General features: G+C 40.9%; 1 protein-coding gene across 2 annotated transcripts in view; it reads left to right on the forward strand.

The window, feature by feature from the left end:
• The window catches only part of TSNARE1 (t-SNARE domain containing 1), a 533,676-nt gene that overhangs the window by 351,619 nt on the left and 157,567 nt on the right, over positions 1-24,490 (forward strand). For both annotated transcript variants that reach the window (XM_084259975.1, XM_084259974.1), the window contains exon 11: positions 4,682-4,764. In XM_084259975.1, coding sequence (XP_084116101.1) covers positions 4,682-4,764 — 83 coding nt within the window. The remainder of the gene's footprint in view (positions 1-4,681; positions 4,765-24,490) is intronic.

A 24,490-nucleotide genomic window follows, 5' to 3' on the forward strand; every position in this document is an offset into this window, starting at 1 on the left:
TATATTTCATAAATTTCTCCTTTGTAGCTCTTCTGTGTCTAAATGATTAATTTTCTCAGGACAGTCAGCCTGTAAGAGCCATTGAGTGGTGAAGGCTGTCAGCACTGAGATCCTGAGAAACATAAGATACATGATCAAATTCTGCTACTTTGATTAAGTGATTGTCAAGGTGTTCAGCACACTCCCTCCACCCCTCCCAAATCCCCCCATCCCTTCCAAATCCCATCATAAAGTAGATTAATACATGGAGGTGTTTTCCTACATAGAGTTGCATTTTGTAACCCAAAAACCTGGCCAGACTTTGTGCTTCTAAAATAAACAGGTGTCTCCACTCTATATATTCCTAGTTTTGATTCAGTTTTTTACCTGATTTCATCTTCTTTTCACCCCATCCCAACATGTGTGACAGCTTGACTGTAGGAAAGCTATGGCATGTAGGAGCTTTGAGTGGTGAGGGATTGAATTTCAAGTTCTGCAAACTGGTGTTGTCCCAGTTTTTGTCTCTTACGGACTTCCACAGACTGTATAATTCATTTATTTTTTTAGGCAAAACCAATCTTGTTAATTTTGCAACATGTGGTCATGCTTAGCCAGAGAAGTAAATCCTTGTAAACGACTAGGCAACTATGAATTTTGCACCTTGGGTGAGGGACAAGTTATTCCAGCTGATGCATTCTGCATGTGGTAATGACATATTAACTCTTCTCCTTTCTCTGCCTTGTGCTCTGTTGTTTTCATATGCAGAGAGTCATCTACACAATGCTGCAAATCAGACTTGTAGTTGCCAACTACACAGCGCTTTCTTAACAGGCAAACACAGGAAGAAAGCACTGCCCTTTCCTGCAGAGCCACTTTTCAGTTATTTCTCAATTATAGGTTCTTCACTATGAGGGTGGTAAGATGCTGGCATAGGTTGCCCAGAGAGACAGTGGAAGCCCCATCCCTGAAAACAGAATCACAGAATCACAAGGTTGGAAAACACCTTTGAAGACCATCAAGTCCAACCATTCCCATCCTATGCTAAACCATATCCCTAAGTACCTCATCAACCCTTTTTTTGAACACATCCAGGGAAGGTGACTCAACCCCCTCCCTGGGCAGCCTGTTCCAGGCCCTGACAACTCTTTCAGTAAAATTTTTTTTTTTCTAATATCTAATCTGACCCTGGCACAGCTTCATGCCATTTCCCCTTGTCCTATCTTCTGTCACCTGGCTGAAGAGACCATCACCCACCTCTCTACAACCTCCCTTCAGGTAGTTGTAGGTGGTGATAAGGTCTCCCCTCAGCCTCCTCTTCTCCAAGCTAAACATCCCCAGTTCCCTCAGCTGCTCCTCAGAGGATTTTCCCTTCAGCCCCTTCACCAGCCTGGTTGCCCTTCTCTGCACTTGCTCGAGGACCTCAATGTCCTTCTTATGGTGAGGAGCCCAGAACTGCACACAGTACTCAAGGTGTGGCCTCACCAACACCAAGACATTCAAATTCAGGCTTGATGAAGCTCTGAACAACCTGCTCTAGCTAAAGGTATCCCTGCTTACTGCAACAGGGGTTGGACTAGATGACTTTTAACGATCCCTTTTATCTTAACATATTCTATGATTCTCTGATAACCAGAAAACATTAAAAGTCATTCTACTGACCCTCCTATCAATTATATAGAATGACGACTTACTGATTTCTGGGTGATCTTCAATGTCTGGCAGGAAAGACATCAGGGCTAGCCCTGGAGTTGGGATATCTTTTTAAATGAAGTGTGATATCAATCAACAGTGATAGCACTTGTGGAGATAGGGTAATAGGGTTTTCCTTGTAAGCTTTCCTGGGACTTCATTATAATCAAATCACAAGTGGAAATCTGTTTACTGAATTTTACTCACAAGAAACATCTTGTTTCTCAGTTACACCTGTTTGAGGTAGACCCTGGTTAAGCCATTCATGTTTCTTTTAATCCTTTTTGGTAATTGTGGTGGTTCAGCCCCAAACAGTGGCTGAGCACCACATGCTGAGCTCTCACTCCCAGAGAAGGAACAAACAGAGCCTCTGTGGGTTGGGGTAAGGACAACTTAATGACAAAATCACTGTGAAAGAGGAACAATAACAGCCCATGGGAAGTTACACTCACACCCAGTAATAACACAGGGTACCTTACTGACCCGTTGATAACACAGTACTGCACTCTGTTATATGCCAGGACTGACCCAATGCCCCAGCTGAACTCAGACTGCCCTGGAGGCACCCAGGAGCACCTCTCCCTGACCAGCTCCTTTATGAAGGAGTGATGTCAAGTGGTGTGGAAAAAAACCCTGGGCTAACTCAGCTCATCTGTGCTGACTGCTTGGGGAGGTTAACTTTGGCCTGGCCAGAACCAGGCCAGTAATTCATCACCATATTTTTCTACTGAAACTTACCCAGAAATACCTTTGACTCACTGCAACGTTGGAAGTAAACTCTTCAAGGCTGTCAGAGTGATGTGTGGCTGTGTGTGCATGCAGCTCTTCCAAGGTTCTGGAGAAGAACATTTGGTAATTCTTCCTAGACAGAGGTTGAGTTTCTTAGAAGCCTTTTGATCTCTTCTTGCTAAGTCCTGAATGCAAGCAATGCATTTGGACAGAGGTCAGTGATGCCATCCAAGGTTCATGGTGTTAAAGTCTTAAGAAAAATGGCTTGAGAAACATTAGATATTGCCAATAAAATTAAGCTGTATCAACCTATAAAAGGGTTGGCTGAGTATTTTTTTCTCATGTAATACAGCATGCGTAATCTAAAATAAAAGCCATGGAAAACCATCCCTCCCAGGTGTAAGAAAGACTTTTAACCAGTTTCCAAGTGTTAAGCTGAAGGTGGGATTTTTGTTCCATGGTCTTGTTGGTTTGTGGTTTCTTTGCTCTTTTGTGGTTTGAGTTATCAGAAATGCATAATTACCTTAGCAGACTTGTAACAGTTTCATTTAAAAATGCCCAAACCTGAGCACAAACACTTTTCACAGGTTTTTTTTCTGCAAATGCCTCTTTCTTTAGCCATTACAAAACCAGACAGAGTAATTCATGTTCTTTCCTTCAAAAACAAAAGGATAAATTACTTAAGTCTTCTGTGGCACGTCTTAATCCAACTCTTAATACCATCAGTTGAAGGATTTCAATTAAGAATTTTCTATTCAGGATTAGAGAAATGTATAAAACGTTATTCTCACATTCTACCTGTGGTTGAATTCCTCCTGACCACTCTAATACACTGCACAGTGTAATATCTGGTTACAAACACAGAAGCAGATCAAGTGCAGATGCTCTTCCATTCTGACCAAAAATCTTTGCCCGCACATCTTTTAGGGGACAAGCTTTTCAGGTTTTCTAAAATGTCTACTGGAAACCTTATTTGCAGGTTTTATACCATAGGTGCTTTGCTTTCTAAGCACAGTTCTGGAATGGTAATTAACACTGGTCTTTGATGGAAGTGGGGAGCTGCCAGCTGTAATGTGTATTTTTTCTTTTCTAGTCTCCTTTTGGTTCCTCATGGTTCATTCAGCTTCTCTTGTTGTCAGACATGGCAATCTACAGTGAGATTCTCCTCCCTTAATTTCAATTTGAAATTTCAATTTAGTATTTTAAATAATATATCAATTTGTGCTGTCTGTAGAGACCACTCTTGAAGCTTGGAAATATGATGCAGGTTGGAGAGGGTTAAGAGGAGGGCCACACAGATGATTAGAGGGCTGGAGCACCTCCGCTATGAAGAGAGTCTGAGGGAGCTGGGCTTGTTCCAGGGAAGAGAAGGCTGTGGGGGGATGTCAGTGCAGCCTTCCAGTACCTGAAGAGAGCAGAGAAACAGGAGGGGAATCAACTATTTAAAAGGTTATATAATGGCAGGACAAGGGGGAATGGATTAAAGCTAAAGGAGGGAAGGTTTAGAGTAGATATTAGAGGGAAGTTTTTTACAGAGAGAGTGGTGAGGGGCTGGAATAGGCTGTCCAGAGAGGTGGTGGATGCCCCGTCCCTGTAGGTGTTGAAAGCCAGGTTGGATGGGGCCCTGGGCAATATTGTGTAGCTCCAGGCCTGGAGGTTGGTGTCCCTGCCTGTGGCAGGAAGGCTGGAACTGTTTGATCCTTGGGGTCCCTTCCAACCCAGACCATTCTATGATTCTATGATCTTAGGTTGTCTAATCATCAACGGGCAGCTACAGTCCGAATGGGATGAATTTCACTCTGTGGACTTTCTCTCTCTTGAGTGCAACTGTCCAGGGTGACTTGCTCAAGTACAGACACCTGGTAATGGGCAACAACCTACATGTACTAAGATTGATCTTATCTCTGAGCTCTAATAATAAGACAATTTCAGGTACATTCTACCATGTCCCTTCCATAATCTGATCTGGTAAATTTGCCATTCCTGAGCTGCTTTTGTTTGAATTCCTTGTGAGTCTTGCCATTGGTGTCTGGAGGAATGGGATAAACTGCTGAGCTCCGTCCTGTCTGGGAACACACAGAGAGCTGCCCATCACACTGCCTCTGATTTGTGGGTTAAGTGTTTGTAAAACAGGTAGCATTCCTGTTTTCCTATAGTACTATAGCTTGCAAACAAGATGCTGTTCATCTCTTTACACCCATGAGTAAACTGCTGAATTGCTGTTGGTATAGTCTTTGTTTTAAGGTTTGTTTCCTATAATTATCTTCTATTATCTAATTTACAGATAGCATTGAAGCCAACATTGAGACTGCATCTTCTAATGTAGAATCAGCCAATGAGCAGTTGGCAAAAGCCAGTCAGCACCAAGTAAGTGGGACTAAAAAAACCCTACGGGTATATTCAGTAATAGTATTTAAAATAAAGAGAACACTTGGCGGCTGTGAACCACATGGGCTGGATTGGATTTGTGCTACCTGGAAAGATGATAATGCATAATCTAAGTAAGAGCTAAACTTTTTTTTTTTCTTACATATATGATTAAATTACTGTAGCATCAGCAATTTGCATTAGAGTAGTCATTAAGAGATCTGCATATTAAAGAGACATTTCCCACTAGGAAACTCAACAATTAGCTATTGTTGTTCTTGGAAAAATGTCATAAAAAGTGCATCATTTAACTGTAGATGTGATTTTTATCGGATTGTTTCCCAATAATCATGCAACAGTGCTTTTCAAAAGCAACTGAGTTGTCAAAAGACATGATGTGTTTGGTGAATAATGACTATGGGAGTGATGTTTGGCACTTTTTAAAGGCAATTTGAGGGTAGGGTCTTGTTTATTTTATTTTATTTTATTTTATTTTATTTTATTTTATTTTATTTTATTTTATTTTATTTTATTTTCATTGGAACAAGAATAAAACACACACAGAGACACATTAATTGTTTTGAAAATAGCTTGACCAGAGGAAACAGTTTGATGGATATGGTTGGTGTGTTCTAGGGATGAAGAGGAGTGAAGTGAACAAATTAAAAATGTTACTGCTTGCACTGGGTTGACAGAACAAAAGCTGTTAGTTTCCTTTTTTCCTCAATCATAAATCAGTTGGTTGAAGTCCAAAGTGAGTTTCGTGTGTCTGGAGTCTTAATTATGACAAAATGTAGCTGAGGTCCATGCAAGTACATACTGCCTCCTTGTTGGTCCTTGGACCTAATGAATTCTGAAGGTCTGGGGCAAACCTCCATGCCAAAGCAGAAAGAGCTACAGGCATTTTACTCCACTGAAATGGAGTAATGTGATTTAAAAATTATCTACAGCTCATATTCTGGTGAAACATACTTTACCAACCATGGGTAATAACTTTTTGTAGAACTTTGATATTGCATGAACTGTGTGGTCTTCACTCTGTTTTGGTTTTAAAGGCATATATATTCAAGATAATGTGTGTCACCCTGCATTTAATCCTGCATTTGCCTTGAAAATAGCCTGTTGGGGTTTTACTGCATGAAGTCTCAAATGACACAAGAATAAATTTAATTCTTGACAGTAGAGCTGATCACAAAGCTGCAAATGAGCTAATGACAATTTTGGCTAAGAAGGTCAAAGAGTAGTCAGGCAGAAAATGAACACAGCACAGTGTAAAGGATCTGCTTGCTTCAGCCATCAGGAGCTGCTGAAATAGCCTGCCCAGTTAGGAGGCCCTTTATTCCTCAAATATGTTAATCAAGATGAAGATACAGCCAGTTTTAGCAAGTCAACTGCTGCTAAGAGCAGGAATGTGTACTGACTAGTGTTTATGGGAAAACACTTGAGAGTGTCCCTTGTCCTGCTGTACAGACAAATATCGCTTAGGAAAACTCTGCTGCCAAAGAAAATGTGTGATCCAGATCTCCTGTAGAGGACAGGCAGTTATCTTATACACTACTGGTTGAGGATCAGTAGACAAATGTGTGCAACGCCAGCTTGCTTGCTGTCACCTCTTCCATGAGGTTTCCTGAGATATGGATGAGAAAATAAGGTGAAGTTTTTGTGATTTTGATTGCTGGCCTGCTGCCTGGGGTTTGTCAAATGGCATATGACATCCCTTCTTTTATGTGCTCTTGTATCTGCTTATCTTACATCCATAAGGACATTGTCCCCATAATGTGACAAGAAGGGTCCTGGGCACACAGCCCTTAAGGGCTTTTGAAGGAAGCAATGTTGATGCTACTTGCATACATATGGACAATGCTGTGCTAGTGTAGGTCATCTTTTCAGGTTGTATGTGGGGTTTGGGTTCCTTTAGAAATATCTCTAGATGGATTTGGGAGAATGAGCAGCCAGATGGCTTTGTGAGTGAACTGCTTTCAAGGGAGCTGCCACAGTTTTACACGCTTAAAATACTCTCTGCACTCTTCTGTGCAGCTCAAAGATCAAAAGCACAAACTGTTTTTTTAATCTTACTCAGTATTTTTTCCTTCTTTTGTTAAACTGCCAATTCATCAATGTATTTGGCTGTTGCCTAGACCTCTAGTACGGTCTGATTGTCTTGTAAATGGCTTCCATACATTTGTTACTTATCCCTGTTCATATGTATATCAATATGTGTGTGTATGTAGTATTCTTATATCAACAAATGCATACATAAATTGGGAAATCAGAAATGTCAACATCGATGAAATGTTCAAGCTTAAGACCTACTGTAGACCTTAATGAATGGATTTCTGTCAGGAATGAAGATTAAGTGACTGTTTATTTAGCATAATGTATGCATATAATGCAGTGCACTCACTTCCACAATACCACTTGGAGCACCAGTCCCAACCTGTACATTAACATAACAAAGCATCAGTAAATAGCTTTTCTCTAACTAGTACAAAATAAGGCATTTAGGTTCCCTGCAATGATAGAAATGTTTAAACAAATGTAAACATCTTCCTGCTGAGCTCCTTTGTCTGCACTTTGCATTTTGAAAAGGGTTGCTTCATCTTTAGATGTGTGTGCTAAAAATGGTAGTTTATTACTTTGTATGAATTCTCATGTTCCCATGTAAAATCTTCACCCACTCACAAAAAGAAAACCTAACCACAAACAAACACCCCAAAACCCTGTTAAAGAATAATAGTGAATGGGTAAGTGAAATATATGGTCAGTAAGGTAGTGGTGGCCAGCGTTCAGGATGGACAAGGCTGCTGGGTGGCTTAGCCCACAGCCATTCCTTCTCTCAGCCCAGGGAAGGGGACAGTAGACAGATGTGCTTTCCTCTTCTCTGTTCCCTGCCATCTCCTGCCCCATGGGCCTGCACATCTTCCCCCATTTCCATGGACATGTATATACAGGCTACATCTTGAGGTAGGTGTAACTCAAAATCAGAGGTGAGATACCAAATCTTTTGTGTCTCCACCAGAGTGAGGGCAACTTGTCTCAGCAAAAGGTTTGGGCGCTGTTATTATAAATAGCAGGATGAGACACCTCAGGAAAGTAGATGTTCTACATTTATCATTGCACTATTGAACTTAGATGCTACAGGAAGTCCCTGACTCCATGCTGGGTACTGCAGTTGGGAGCCACATCATTTCCTATAATCCCTCTTCTCAGTTGAAGAATTCACCCACTGATATTAACACTTCCTTGCTTCACAAAGTAAATTCACTAAGGTGTCTTGGTGTCCAGGTATCACAGAAACTCTATGGACCATGTAGAAAAACAGCCATACCCATAATACCTATCCATGGTGCATACAAAGTTTATCTTATTTTATTTTCCATAACTTTTTCCCTTCCATTGTAAACTATTGTATGGGTTCTGATTTCAGCACTGCGTGATTTATATTGGGTGAGAGGTACTCACTATATCTGTGCTGTGGTAGATGAACTTGTAATTAATCATGAGGAAAAAAAGGTATTTCATCCCACAGGCATAAAAGGTTTAGTGGGAGCTGTCAGAGCTTTGGAAGAAATGCACTGGGTTTTAATTGTTAGCAGATTCTTTTCCTCATTTTTAATTATTATAATTACAGAGTAATTGTTTGTGCTTCAACTTATTTTTACTACAGAAAACAGTTAAGCTGAGCCACTGAATTATGTTGAAATATGTAGGGTCAAAATGAAGATGATAACACTAGTATTGGATATTGATACCAGGAGTAGCAGAAGAGAGGTCTGTATCCTTACAAAAGCCCTCTTGGTCACAGAAACTTGACTATTTTACTTTGCTGTAGAAAATTCAAGTTCAAAAAACATTTGAGAGGCAAAGATTGATCCCAGAAGTAATCTTTTACAGTAGACTTACTTCAGTGCCTGCTTTTTCTGTGAGGCTTTCATATCTCTTGGACCTAAAGCAGAAATCACCTTTGCCATTTAATTCCAATGGCCCTGATTTGTGACTGTCCATGACCCTAGAGAAAATGATTTATCTCACCTATCTTAAAACACCAATATTTAACATGGGTCAAATTGCTCTTTGGAAGATAGGGATTTATTGGACCAAACATGGGTGGTGGCGGCATCTATGTCTGTGTGAGGTGTCTGAACTCCCTTTACACTGACCAGAGCAGGAATTGCTTCCAGCACACAGCTTGTCTTACCTTACAGGAGATGTCTAATGGAGATCTGATGATGGCTCTCTGGAGATGCCCATTTCTTCCTTTGTCTGTAAAGTCCCAATGATAGCAATTACATTGCAAATATTTCAAAGGAAAATGAATCCCAGGAGTATCACCTATCCCTTCTCAGGAAAAAAAAAAAGGGGGAGGGGGGATCTAGACACTTGATGGTCTCCCACCTTGGAGATTGGCTTTGGTGGGGTGGACATCACACAGAGAGTCTGGCTGCGACCAGATGAGCAGTTTTACTTTGCTCAGTTTGTTCATAGCTTCCTGCAGATGGATTGAGAGGAAGAAAAAGAAACAAACACAGACTCTATGGATACGTATTAAACCAGTTACTCTTTTTGACGCGAAGTTTGGCCTAAGTTCAGCTTGGCCACACTGACTGAAGGACTCTGTGTGCTGACTGTTGAAGCTAATTTGTTTTGGAAGAGTTGCTTGTGTTGCTCTGATTAATGCTGGTTGCTTTCCTTCCCTATACCCTCTATGGAAGTCAAGCTAATTTGGATTCACTGGCATCGCAAAGGCAAGCTAACAGTTCAGTGACCCACTTGTGTAGTCTAAGAACAATGAGTATTTTTCCTGTAGAGAAGCAATTCCTGGGTCTGGCTTTCAGGGATACACAGAGGGGCACTTTGAAGGCTGGAGCTTTAAGGGAAAAAAAAGCCTCATAAATCTGTGACATTAGCAGAGAGATCTTATTGCACGGGGACCACCAATAAAGGGCTGGCTTCAATTTTTGCACAAATAAGTTGCTGTTATTTTAAAAACAAAAGAAAACGTTGAGTTTCCAAAATCACCTTTGCAGAACCTTTCAAATTTCCTGGCATGTCAGCCTCTTAAAGCACGTGCAACTTATAAATACTGTGATAATGAAGATTGTCTTCTCCTCTTTTCCTATGGCTGTACCCTAAGATCCTGGTTTACACTGCTCTTAAATCATTTTTAAAGCTAATAGTTTTAAAATTGCAGTGTACAGCCAGTTAGCACCAGAATATAATGGGAATGCACTGCAAAGCCAGGGTGGACTGGAACAGCTGGACTATCTCATTGCAAACGTGGCTTCATAGCTACTTAATGACTTAGGATAAGAAGAAGCTGGATATTTTGTAAGGCAGATTCAGGACCAAGATGTAATGACAATCCACTGCTAACTATAAGATGCAGCATAGATAATCAACCTCATGTTGCTGTTGCTGTAGCTGTGGCTGTCACCAGTGTGAGCGTGGCTGAATTCGCTGCTTCTGTGGGTAATTAGCACTCAGAAGTTTTTTTCATGGGATTATGAAGCTATTCTTTCTTCTGGCAGTTTCTGCCTGTGAAAGTGATGGGAGCTGAATTAAAACTGCAATAGGAACTCAGGGTTCTGTAAGGACTCCAAGCAAAAGCCATTACTGTGACTGTGTAATTGCATGACCGCTTAATCCCCCTCTTCAGCAGCAGAAGGAAACTTTGCCTCCATCCTGAGTCCTCATGCCATGATCTTCAGTCAGTAAAAGAAGTTCTCCCCAAATTGCCTGAATCTCTCAAAAAGCAACCAATTTGTGGTCCTTGTCTGCTTTCTCTTTCTCAGTCCACAGCAACACACTTACACCAGCTCAACTCAGAATCCTCCGCCTGGGACTCCCACTCAGAACTGATTTCTTCAACTTCAACTTCTCCCCCATAGCACTTGTTTTCATTCTACCTCTTCCCTTTCCCATCAAACCATCTCTTTTCATTTTTAGTCTTAATTCCAATCTTTCAGTCTTCTCCTGTTGATGCAGGGCTGCCAGCAACACTTCTTCCTCAAATAGTCCATTCCCTTATAATGACCCCACTGAGGGGATTCTGCCCCTCTGTTCTGCAGTCATGAGACCTCACCTGGGGTACTGTGTCCAGCTATGGGGGCTGCAGTACAGGAAAGACATAGAGCTGTTGGAGCAAGTCCAGAGGAGGGCCACGAAGATGATCAGGGGGCTGGACCATCTCTCTTGTGAAGACAGGCTGAGAGAGTTTGGCTTGTTCAGCCTGGAGAAGAGCAAGCTCCAGGGAGACCAAATTATGGCCTACCAATACTTAAAGGGATCTTACAGGAAAGTGGGAGAGGGACTGTTCACCAGGGAGTGTAGTGATAGGAGAATGGACAATGGTTTCAAGCCAAAAGAGGGGAGCTATAGATTGGAAATTAGGAATAAATTCTTTACAACGAGGGTGGTGAGGCACTGGAACAGGTTGCCTAGAGAGGTTATGGAAGCTCCATCCCTGGAAGTGTTCAAGGCCAGGTTGGATGAGGCTTTGGGCAACCGAATCCAATGGAGGGTGTCCCTGCCCATGGCAGGGGGGTTGGAAGTAGCTGATCTTTAAGGTCCCTTCCAACCCAAAACATTCTATGTCTCTATGATTCTGATTTACTCTAGATTGCTCAAAACCTACCACATAGGGATGTTTACCTGTATCATCCATCAGATGTGCCCCACAAGGTCTGTATCACTACAGAGCCTTGAAAGAACTCCTTGCTGCATGCCTGCCCATACTGTCATGCTCTTTTTCTCCTGGCATTGTGAGCTGGCCAGTGAGCAAGGATTTCTGGGGCAACGCTTTGAACATTTGAATTGTTTCACCCTTTACCTTTCCTCAACAAATAGGCAGCAGCAGCAGGTGTTTGGGATAAAACTTATGCTTCCTTTTTCCTTGCTCCATTGGCTCCCTATGAAAGACAGACTGAGTTTTTTAGATTTAAGAGGGTTTGATTTTGAGGCATCTCCTGTTTGTGGTATTTTTTACTGGATTTTAATGCAGCCCATTTACAAAACAGCTGCTTACCATAGGAAATGGTGTTCAAGTCAGCAGCAGTACAAATGATAAATGAGCTGCATGAACATAGCGACTTAACCTCAGTGAGGTCTGAGCCATAACATTTATTTAAACCTATCTTTTTTTCTCTAAATAATGGATCTGTGTGATCAAATATTTATTGGGAAAAGGATTGTTTAGAGCTTTTGGATGTCATGCAGTTGGGTGCTGTTGCATGTGATGGTAAAATCTTTCAGGCTATTTGTAATCACAGCTGAACATCTCTTCATTTGTACTATCAAAAAGAAAGAGTTGACTCAGCCAGGTGGCAGCTTAATCTTTCTTTCTTTTATTGTAAACCACGGGCAGTGGGATTTTTTGAAGGAAAAAAAAATCTTAAAAATTGTCTATTTTGATCTCACTTTTTATTCAAGCACAAATCCCTCCTGTCTCAAAGAGGAAATGGAAAGGTCAAGAGTGGAGAAAAAGGGCAGGATATGACAGAAGGGTTGAGAGCAAAATTAGTGGTGAGGCATTGCTTTGGGTTGTGAGAAGGTGAGGAAATAGCTGTATTGTCTGCTGATCGTTCACCTGTCCAGTATTGGGACTGCATCAGGTCAAGATTTAGGATTATCAATTACATTATGCACCATGGTCTGGATTCATCATTTCAAAGGCAAGGATTTTGCACGTGAAAGCTGAACAAGTCTGAACTGTGACAATTCAGAGACAGCAGAAGAAAATCACATAGTGTTTTTTATTTTTCTATTTCATTTGTTTAACAAAGTCTCTTTCCAGGGTACAATTTCATTTTGAGGGGTCAGAGATTAAAAAGCAATTTTCTATTGCAGACAGTGGCATAAACTAGTGAGTTACATTTCTCTTAATGGCCTCATTTAAAAGAGGAGTGAATGGAAATCCTTGGTTACTGAGTAGAAAACCACACTTAGAATCATCCCTGTACCCACTGGGAGCACATATAATCAATTGCATTGCCCAGGGGTCAAAGCTTTGAGAAATAGTATTCAACTTGCCTCTTAATGGGCTAGGAATACCAGGAAGTTAGGAATAATAGCACTGGAGATGTATACCTAACTTGGATCTGAAGAAAACCAGGAGCAGAAAATAAATATGCCGGTTGGAGTCCCAGCTGTATAGCCTGAAGGGATATTACACTGGGCTGTGAGCTTGTCAGATCTCATCAAGTAGCAAAATGGTTGAGCTTGGTCAGTGTTTGTACTGGAAACCTCCACTGAAACCTTCACGTGCAGGCAGCAGTGTTTTTTCTGCTCACTTTCTGAGTGACTCCTTTCTGGCACAGGGACACCATCCAAATGGTGCCACATTTCTTGAGGTATTTCATCAAGTTTTGATAATTAGTGTCAGTAAAGCCTCCACATTGGTTTTCAAAACCAGAGAGTGGAATTCCACTATGGGGACTGATACATTCATTTCTCTGCCTTGATATTTTACTTGGTTCTCAAAAGGTTTAGCAGCTTGTCTTATTCATAGAGACAATGTAGGGACCTATAGTCAGTATAGTGTCATCTCATCTGACTTAAAATTTAGGCAGTTAGTACAAGACAATCTAAACTTCCTTTGCACAGCCTCTGGAAGACAGTTCATCCTGCTCCTCTTGGATATTGTACCTTAGTCTGTGATGAATAGTGCCCTAGAGGTGAGCATCTTGCCTTCATGCTGATAGACAAGTACCTTCAAAAAAGCATTCAACTACTAGGCAGCTAGGGTTTGATTTCTTTGCCTAAAAATAAATATTTAGTGTCCTTCTGTGCTGAGTAGAGCATCTTGCTGTGTTACTGGCTTCCACAATGTAAGTCTAATCTTCCCCTCAAAATCATGTAACCTTGGCCAGCTGTGTTTGAATGGCACAGAGAACCTGGGGCATGTCAAATGGTCAGGAAAAAAGTGAATAATTATTCCCCTATTGTGTTGTAATAACTATATTGATCATGAAAGGAAAATTATATGTCAGGAGAAAGAATTTACAGAAAATTAGATTGGTTTTATTTCCATAAGAAAGCCTGGAAGCACTTTAATAAAATGTGGGTTTTTCCATATTCCTGAAAGAGACAACAGGCCTGGTAGGACATATTTCTAGTTCAGCTATCAGGTCTGACACTATCAGAATTGGAGAACACGAATTGTTAAGTTCAGCTTGTGTTCAAGAGGAGAGTGAATTATAATTTTGCTTGATCTGCCTTCGGCAGCATGTAAAGTTCTCAATGAAAGTTTGAAATGAAGAATTAAAAGCATGGAGTTCAGTGGGGAATGGGAAAATGTGGGATTTTGTTTTACTTTGAAGAAGTAAATGCATATCTTTCTTCATGAGGATAAAAGATTTCCTAAGACAAAGGTGATCAGAAAGACTTGGCTTCCTGGTCTACAGACTGACCGTGATAAGACAGGAACTACAAGAAATCCACAGCCTCCTGGGTTGGCAGCTGGAGGTCACCTCAAATGATACTGGATGCTTATGTGTAGGCAATTGAATTGCCAGCTCAGTGCAGTCAATAGAGACAGAAAATACATTCAGCTGACCTCCCAGTAAATGTGTACTTTGGAGCTATGTGATTGGGACCCAATGGGATGCATCTCAGAATCCTTAGGAATTGGCTGATGAGGTTGCAAAGCCATTCTCCATCATATATGAAAAGTTATGGTGGTCAGGGGAAGTCCCTGGTGACTGGCAGAAGGACAATGTTGTGCCCATTTTCAAAAAGGGTAAAAAGGACAACCCAGGGAACTGCTGACCTGTCAGCTTCATCTCTGTGCCTGGGAAGATCATGGCACAGATCCTCCTAGAAGCTATACTAAAGCACATGGAAAACTGGGAGGCAATTCATGACAGTTACTAGGGTCAAATCCTGCCTGACCAACCTCTCTGGGCAGCCTGTCCCATGGCTCATTCACCTTGAAAGCAAAGTTTTTCTCATCTGGTACCAACATCAGAGTTGTCCTTGGTCCTCCTGGAGGACTCAGTGGAACAGAAAAGGTCAGAAAACAATGCTGAGTCTCTTGAGTAGACACTGGGGAGGCCGGTCTGTTCCTGAGCCTCATGGAGGGACAGAGTTTCAGTAGAAGGCTTCATTACTGCAGACCAGATAGCTTTCTGGCTAGGTACTGTGGAAACTGTGGAGCATACTGGGATTATGGTCTTCCATGTAATGGTTCTAGAATACTAGTAAACATTTAAAGGAACCATGCTGTCTTCCTAAATTACAACCTCATTATTAAGTATTTTAAGATGACTCTTCAGCAAAAACAATTTATATGGTGGGTCAATTATTTTTTTTCCTTTTATTTCAAGATAAATACCACAGTAACTTCACTTTTAGTGGGTCCCTCTTGTGTATATTCTCCATAGCTTGCTTTTTTTGCCTAGTGAGTGACAATGTATCATTCCTTTTATAGGAAACAGTTCTGTCCATTTATGAGAAACAATTCCTGTATCAGTTCCTTTTTACTGTAGAAGACATTTTTCTTACATAGATCTAAAACATATAAAAAAATAAAATAAACTCTGTTCACATTTATCTTTACTCTTTAGAGTCTGTCCCTGTGGATATTACTCTTCCCCTGAAACATTTTTTTTTTTCAAAAAAGAGTTTAAAGAAAAGGAAATCATCTGCTACTTCAGGCTTTCACTGATGTCAAAGACACACTTCTCTCTGCCACTAATGGAAGTAGAAGAGTGTTCTATTCACTGTAGAGGTCATATTTGCTGATTTAATAGTATTAGCAAGAACTCATGAACATATGGGCAAGTTTCTTTTTTTCTAAGCAAAGAAATCTCAGATTCTACTCATACTCTCCAAGCTTTCCCTGACCATAATCCCTGTTGTGACTTTAAAAAAATAAATTGTATATTATTGAATATTTAGACATATAAGGATGTAAGAAAAAATAATTTCAGCTGTTACCAATATACTAAAAATTGCCATGATCACATATTTAAGTTTCAGTTTCTTTCACCTAAAAGGAATATGAATGACATGTATTCATATAACTTAATATACTTTGCTGACTTTCTTCTCCTTTATTACTAAGAAAACACTCAATGCATATATCCCAAATACACAGAAACCACAGAACAAATGGGACACTCCTGCCTTTATTTTTAAGTCCCAGGTTTCCAAAGCATTCTGTTATCTTGATCTTATGTGGGATGAACCATTGTCTGGAGGTGCCTGTTTCTCTTTGTTGCTTTTGGAGGGAGTGTAGCGCAGCTGCTGTCCTATTTTGAGCTCCTGAATTAGACATCTGAAGTTCAGTAGAATAAGTCTGAACACAAATGCTTCACAGGAAGATGTAAGAAACCTTCAAGTGGGCAGAAGTGTAGTACCATGATGTTCCTTCTAGTTACTTTAATTTCAGGTTCAGAGACTCAGGTTCCTCTCTTCTTTCAGCTCTTCTCCAGTAATATTGATGTATATGCAACCATGCAGTCATGGACATAAACAAAATCGTGCTTGCTTTTTGTTCCAGATCAAATCAACAATAACTTATCCAATAATATGACTCATAACAACTATTTTCTGTTATTTTTTTCCTCTTAATACATGAGCTTTCTGCTTCAGCATAACCTTTAAATTTGTGTAAACAGTTTAGTTTAGTTTATGCTCTTCACAAGCTCATCTGAGGCACTGAGTGCTTATTGATACTTTGCAATGTTGCTCCCTGTCCACACCAGATGCAAGTTGACCTAAAACTAGTGAAGAAATGATTGAAGGTAATTTTCGGTGACTATTAGCTTGGCTCAACTACCCATGCTGTCTTTGTGTAAAATGGAGGGTCAGGAGCAAAAATCAAAATTGGTCTATTGCTTTTTGGCAAATGACTGCATTCAGCTCTTGGCAAAATCACCAAGCATGCACTCAGCATTCAGCAATGTAGGATCCCATATCTTAACCAGGTTTCCTTACATCTTAAGCAGAAGAAAACCCAATTACTGTGTGCCTTATCCATAACCAAAGAACATAAAGATAAAATTCATTATAGCTCAGCTGATGCATGGGATGGGAGTAATCTCAACTCATTTTTAGTGTATCCAAAGTAAGAATACATGACTGAGTGGGTTCTCTAGGTACCCTACATATTCACTAGAGACCTAAGAAGTGTTATGATTCATTTAATATGTCTACTCAACGATGGGACTAATGATGCCATAGACTCTCACTGACTGTGAGGTCTGCTACTGTCTCAAATGTGGCATGTTCTGTATCACTCAGGTCCATGTGGTTGTGTCAGACACCATGTGGCATCTCATGCAGAAACTTGTGCGTAGGCAGCTGGATTATGACCCCACCAAGCTGGACAGACCCCATTGCAGTTTATTATGCCACATAATTGTCATAGTTCTTACTTCAGTGACAGGTGGTGCCTAAGTTGAGAACATATGCTTTAGAATCCTTAAATATAATGCTTTAATGTGCCTTTAGTGTGAGTCTTCATCACTTTAGACCAGAAGAATTTAATCTCCTGTCTGGTGCTGGGCACTCATTTTGAAACACAAGCTAGTTACAGAGGGTTTAAGGGAAAGCAGCAGGAGTGATCAGAGAGCTTGCAAGCCTGACTGCAGAGGAAAGATTACAAAAAGAGAGTTGGTTAAGCTAAAAAAGAGAAGATGGAGGTGAAGATAACAGTCTCTTGGTACATACAAGTCAGCTGCAAAGAGAAAAAGAATAATCATTGCCTTTTTGTTTACTACAGATGGGAAGAACAAGAAATAATGGACTTAAATTGCAGCAAGAAAGAATCAGGGTAGATATTAAGAAAAGCTGTCTAACGATAAGGAGCTTGAAACACTTTCTGGGGAGATTTTAGAGTCTCCAGCACTGGATATCTGTAACAGCATCTTGTGAAACATATTTCAGAAGTGGTGTTTGTATAATTGCTTTTACTGTTGCCTGTCAGATCACGCTGCAAGGTGCAATGTAAACAGGACGTGTTCATATTGTATCACAAACCGTCCTTATTTAATCAGAAAATGTTGCGGCCGTGAATCATTCTTTGATTTTCATTCTCATCCTCTCCTCCTCCTCTGCCTCCTCCCTTCAGAAAAGCGTGTTCCTGTTAGGCACCTGCTTTAGCGACTAAAACCAGTGATTTAATTTGACAGAGGTGATGAGACTCAGCATTTTCTGCCAACTTGGGTTAGAGTGACTGTTGGGTAGAAATCCCGTACATCACTTTGCTTTATCCAAATATTTCCTACCTGGGCCTGGTTTGTAGTCACCCTTTGTTCTCCAAATTATTTCCGCAAAAGAGAAGTCAATAAAATTATAGTGTGTGTCCTTGGTAGTTCTTTGGATGAGGTAGTTGAGCCACTCAGGCATTGAAAGTGAGGTATGTGAGAGCTGGGTTAGCATTGCACTCTCATTCAAGAGTAAGAGATAATCATCACATTTCACTTCAACAGGTTGTTGGATTTCTAAGTCCTGGTTATGTTTGATTAGCATCAGGGCTGGAAATAAGGAGGATTCATAGGAAGAGGGAAAATTACTGTGCTGGTAAAATCCAAGAGTGAATGCATCTATACTTCTGAATGAAAAAAAGGCCTAGGGCTGTCCTGTGGATCCAAGGCCTAGTCATGTCCCCATGGTTAAATCATCTCCTGTACAGAAAGGTGACAGCATCCACAGTGTCCTTTAGGAGTGGTCACTGTCATTTGCTACACTGGACCTGTGTCACTCTTTGGAGAACAGGACAAAGCTGCATCAAAAAGCATGTATGTGTCATGGAGAGCCAGCTTTGTGCCTATGTCTCATCCATCTTTATGAGTGTAGAGGTAGCTGCTTTGTGCCAAAGTGTGTTCAGAGGCCCAAGTGCACAGACACTATCTGCCTGTCTTCTTGCCTCAGAGTTTTGGCTGACTGTTCAGAGCAAGCTCTGATATGCACCATTCTGCATCCTTAAATCATACTGCTGTGAGACAGACCTATGAGATACTTCCATGGGACCAGCATCCCTTGTCATGGGAGATGCAATGAGGCTCAGTCCCTTGTTGTTGGCCCCTGCCTGAGCTATGCTGTAAGTCTGCCTGCCTGGCCATGTACCATGCCAAACCTGACCTGTCTCATTAGCTTGACCTTCTGGCTTGGTCTTGAACCTGTCTTATTTCTACAGATTTGTCTGAAGGGCACTGACCCTTCAGCTGACCCTGATTGCTGTCTCCAGACCTGCTCTGCTCTTGCTCAGGTGCTGTGGGACTAAGCCTTTGTTGGTGAGGGTGCTGTCCCAGCTCACCTTGCTGTCTCCCCAGAGAGCAGCTTGCTCTTGTTTCCCTGACAACTTAAAGGTGTCCAATAAAAGAAAAAATTATCCTATTCTCTGAGGGATGCATAAACTTCGGTGGCACATGGAATGATTTTTAAGAAAGCTGGTCCCAGTGTTCACAGGGATGCAAATGTATCAGTGTAGTTCACCAGCTCTGAGAGTCGTGCTGTGACTCACAAGATACCTAAATTTTATTTTTGATGCTCCATTCAGAAGTGAATTTTGTGTGCTCCTTGGGGTCTTGTTTGATTCAATGCGTATTTATTTCTGGTTTGTGTTTTAGGATGTATTTATAAACAGAAGGAAAGTTTTTTTAAGCCACAGATTTTGACATACTTGCAGTGTGGTCAGAAAGTATATTGCTTATTTGTTTCAATACTGAAGCTACTTTTTCATTGCCTTAAAGGAATTCATGATTTGATAAGACAAGAGGTTTTTTTCAGTGCTAAAAGAGATAATAGAGTCAGCACGAAGAGGCAACTGAGGCACTACTTGGACCCTTAGGCTCCGATAGAGACTAATCCCAAATAACACATGGAAACAAATCCTTTCCACCATGATCATAAAGATGATGGTTATTAATTGGCTGTAAACCCCTAGAAATGGCAACTAGAATTCACAGTTTTTAGGAATAGATATGCTGGAGGACAGGGGAAGGGAGAGAGGACATATTTCTGTATCTACCTAGAAATTCATTTTAGAGAGAAAGAGAATGCTGAATGTACTTGTGCTTGTGTAAAGTCCAATTTTATTGCCAGGAAGGACATTAAATTTTGGGTTTTGTACTTAAAGAGGGTTTATACATGGCAGAGGATCAACAGTATGCAATAAAGTAAGACCTGAAAGTCCAAGGATTTGGAAATGAGAGCAGCATGCCCACAACCAGGCAGCAGATTGATCGGTGCAGCAGGAAATGGGACTGCAGGGCAGTACAAAGAAGCAGAAGGAAGCAAGTGAAAGCCTGTATTTATAAATTCTCATTTCTCTTTTAATTACTTAGGGAGCTTTCCAACATACAGTGGAAAAGCCACAAAGTCAGATCCTTCTCTTGGTGTCATGGTCATGAATTTGGAGGGTCATCATGGAATTTGGCCAGAAATAATCTAGTATAAGGAGAGCAGAATAAATCCCACCCTCTGAAAACAATGTTTCTGGACCAAGTGAGAGATGCTTTCTTTTTACTCACCTCCCAAGCTCTTGACATTCTGGACAAAGCTGCAGTGAAATTCCTGCAGTGTTTGCTGGCTATGGCATGCTGTGTTGAACAGCACCCTACTGCATCAATAACCATTACCATATCCATCCAGTGGCTACCAGGAATTAGATTACTTCTGCAACATGTATCGCCCGTCGTCTTCAGCAGCGTTGCCTTCAGCGACAGGCAGCGTGGGTATTGCTTTATTGCTTTACCTGGCCTCCCTTGCATTTTAGCATTCAAAGCTAATTAGGATTGAACAGTAGAAAGAGGTTGTTGAGTGACTGTTCTCAAACAGATCGTAAAATTGCGGTGTACATGCTGTGTTTGCAGAAGTGGGTAAAATGCTGACCATCACGTAGACATTCACAGGTGTCTTGTCAGTAAGGAACAAGCACAAATTTGTAGGGCAGAACTTTTCTTCAAGACTGAGTTTTTTTCTGGTCCATCTTCTAAGTACAGTTCCAATGCCTGAAGTTGTGACAAGGAATCAGCAGCCCTTACTCATAAATATTTCTAGAAGGCAAAAAAAGGGATGATTTCAGATCTACCACTGGAGAACAGCAAAAGAAGGACTTCTCTCCAGAAGATGGAAATTCTCTATGCTCTCTGATCCTCTGTCTTCCCACTTACTGCTTTAATAGCATAGCCAATCTTCTTTCCATTTGGATTGCTCATCTCTACATAGTGGACTGATTATCAGCTGGACATTGTAGATAGGGATTTTCAAAGATGTGCTGCAGTCAAGTCACTTCCTATCTTATGTCTACATAGAAGGTGAGGAGGAGAAACAGAACCCTTGAAGCATCAGTTCTGACTGAGCCTTGGTTTGTCCCACCGAGAGGCAAGATAGCCACAGATTCCTTGCCATCACCAGTCTCTTACATGGTTGAGTCTACAAGGAGGAAGGTGAAAGGTGGAGAAGGATATGTCAGGGGTAGAGCAGCATCAGGAAGAGATCTGAGTAGCTCTGCAGCCTGCAAAATCTGGGTAAATTCAGCTGTAACCACACAACAGTCAACACCACAATGTAGAAGTGTTTCAGCACAAGTATCTAAAGCACACTAACCTCTGTGGCACAGGGCTCACTGCAGGTTCATTAAGTTTCCCAATACAATAAATAAATTTGCTTGCAGTTAAGTTGCACCCTGCCAGAGTTGACCTGGCTCTGGCTTGATGCCTTGCTAACAAAACATACCAGTGTACTAGCACTTGAAAGCACCATCAGATACCAGCCTGATAAAAGCTGCAGATCAATAAGCTCTGTGGAATCTAGCTGTGGCAGCATCATACATTACTGTTTGCAGTGTAGATGTCCCAGCTGGCACTGACTGCTGGCAGAACAGAGTCTGTGGGAGAAAATGGATAAATGGATGTCTATGCCCCAAAGGCGGCAGGTGGTGGGAAGTTCATATTGCTCCTGTGTTGCCATGGATTATCTTTACTGGACATAACTGTCAGTCAAGACACAGAACTTTTAACCAAAACTACAATTTACTCCAGCTGCATTTTTCTCAGTTTCCTTTTAATCACTGAAAATATTTAATTTCAAATTTCCTGAGAGAATTTCTGGTGAAAAGAAAAATCAATAAAATAAAAATCAAAATAAGGCTTTGCTAGCCATTTTGGGTTGGATTTGTTGCCTAGATGCATTCAAAAGGCATTCACACAATATGGTGTTCTTAACACATCTGTAACAGGACTAAATGTCAAAAGAAGCGTTGGGCCACCTTATGCCCTTGGGATTTGAGAAAGTTAAAGTCACATCCCATAGATAAGCATGTATGATAATGTTTGTTCTGCAGCCAATTGAGGAGAACTGTGCTGGAAATCCCATCAACACCTGGGAAAGCCCTAGGTCACTTCAAGCTGGGAATGGTTCAGCAGTACTTAAGTATATTAGTTGGTTTCATTCTCTTCCCACTTCAGCTATTTTTATTTGATTCTCTCCATGTTTCAGAGAAAAAGATGAGAAATTTATATACTCCCTGTGAAAATTATTCTTCATTTCCCTCTGGCAGCCTGATCAATTGCTTGAATGGCTTTTTGAGAGGTTTGGGTTTTCATTGTGGGATTTTTTGTGAAGCATTACATATTCCCTGCTATGATGCTAGTCTTTGACTTCACTAAATAATAAAACAAGTATCTCTCTTCTTTTTTTTAGGACTTTTTTTTTAAATAGGGAATTAACTTGTCTCCCTAGGCCATATTTTGCTCCAGACTTTTCCTAAGCCTTCCATCTCTAGTAAATCTTGTTTACCAAACCTTTTTAAAAGTCTGGGTGGTCCCATCCAAACTCATTTGTCTACATACAAGGCAAGTCAACCTATGACCCTTTGATGCTCAAAAAGAAAGCAGAAATAAGAAGCAAGTTCCATCATTCTAGGTTTTATAAAGACAGCAGATCCAGAAAGAACAGCACGCTGGCATGGGACACTGTCACTGACACTGTCAGAAATTTGGAGTGTGTGTTTGGAAATTACTGGAACAATACCATTGTGGAAATGGGATGTGGTTGTTGATGCAGGGGCATGAACAAAATAAAGAAAGGAGGTAGATAACCTTCCCCAAACCGTAAAGCACTGTACCACGCTGACATTGAATTCTGTTATATTTCTTGCATTGACATTATTGTTGTAAGTTAAAAGCTGTTTTCTAAAAAGTTTAGCCATCACTGTTATCTCTAGCACAGGGAAGGAGGAGATAACACTATTTGTGCTTTCTTTATTTGACCAGACTTCTGACACTGCTTTACTGTCAACACTTTAAGGTTGCCTAAAATGAACAAATACATTAATTTCCTTTATGTAATGCTCTTTTCTGGACAAATACATGAAAAGACAATGAATATCATGTGTACACACCCATGACTAGAGCATGCCCTGTGGGGAAGATGTCTTCACGACCCCAGCTGGTTAGTATCTGGTACCCAGAAGCACTGACTATGAGGTAGCCCTAGTAATTCTTGTTCTGCTTGCACAGCAGCAGATGCTGCTCTTGATAACAAGCCAATCTTCCATTGAAGCTCAGTCCTTTTTGTTTGTTTTCTTTTATTTTTCTCCTCCATAGCATTCTCCATCAAAGCGCTTCACTGGTTCATTTAAAATTTTTCAATCCCAGGTCTGTGAGGCCTCTTGGGCTGAACACAGCTTTATTTCTCAGGGGTTTTTTGTGACTTCTTATATTTTTTTTTCCTATCCAAACAGAAAATTGCTTTTCAGGGTGATAAGCTGCCTTCCCCTTGTGCTTTTACTATCAAATCTACCTCAGACTGAGTAATGAACATGATGAATCAATGGCAAAATGAAGCAGTTAGGAAGTTCCTTGATATCATTTCATCACTTAACAATTTTTTTTCCTGGCAGTCCTTGTCAGCATTTTCTGTTCTTCCTTCAGTGAAGCTCTGTAGACGTTTACCCCATGTTCAGGGAGATTTCAGGGTGGTAATGTGAAAGTCAACATCTACCCTGCTCTGGTGAGACTGCACCTGGACTATTGTGTGCAGTTCTGGGCCCCTCAATTCAAGAAGTACATAGGACTCCTTGAAACAGTCCAGGACAGGGCCTGAACATCTTTTTTATTAGGGTAAGCTGGAAAAGCTGGGTCTCTTTAGCTTGGAGAAGAGGATACTGAGGGCTGATCTCATTAATGTCTATAAATATGTAAAGGTTGAGTGTCAGGAAGATAGATCCAGGCTCTTCTCAGTGAGGTCCAATGATAGGAGAAGGGGCAATGGGTGCAAGCTGGAGCATAGGAGGTTCTATATGAATATAAGGAAAAACATTTTCACTGTGAGAGTGATGGAGCACTGGAACGGGCTGCCCAGAGAGGTTGTGGAGTCTCCTTCTCTGGAGACGTTCAAAAGCCTGCCTCGATGTGTTCTTGTGTGACCCAGTCTAGGTGATCCAGCTCTGCTGGAGGGTAGGACTAGATGATCTTTAGAGGTTCCTTCCAACTCCTAGCAGTCTGTGAAATCCCATTTTTAATTTGATAGGAAAGTGCAATTCAAGAGCTTTCAGTCCTCCATACAGTCATGAATAATTAAGGACATCCTTTACCAAATGACGTCCAGAGTGCCACATTGAATTAGAAATGCAAGAGGTGTTTTCTGTGGACATGGGCTATTTTCTGAACAGAAGAATAATCAAGGCCGAATTCTTCCTTCTCTTTGCACAGTTGCCTCATTTTTTCATAGTCCCAAATTCGGCAATGAGCTTTATCAATAATGCAACAAAATAATC

This window comes from Gallinula chloropus (genome assembly GCF_964237585.1).
Source record: "Gallinula chloropus genome assembly, chromosome: 2".
In the NCBI taxonomy this organism is placed as follows: Eukaryota; Metazoa; Chordata; class Aves; order Gruiformes; family Rallidae; genus Gallinula; species Gallinula chloropus.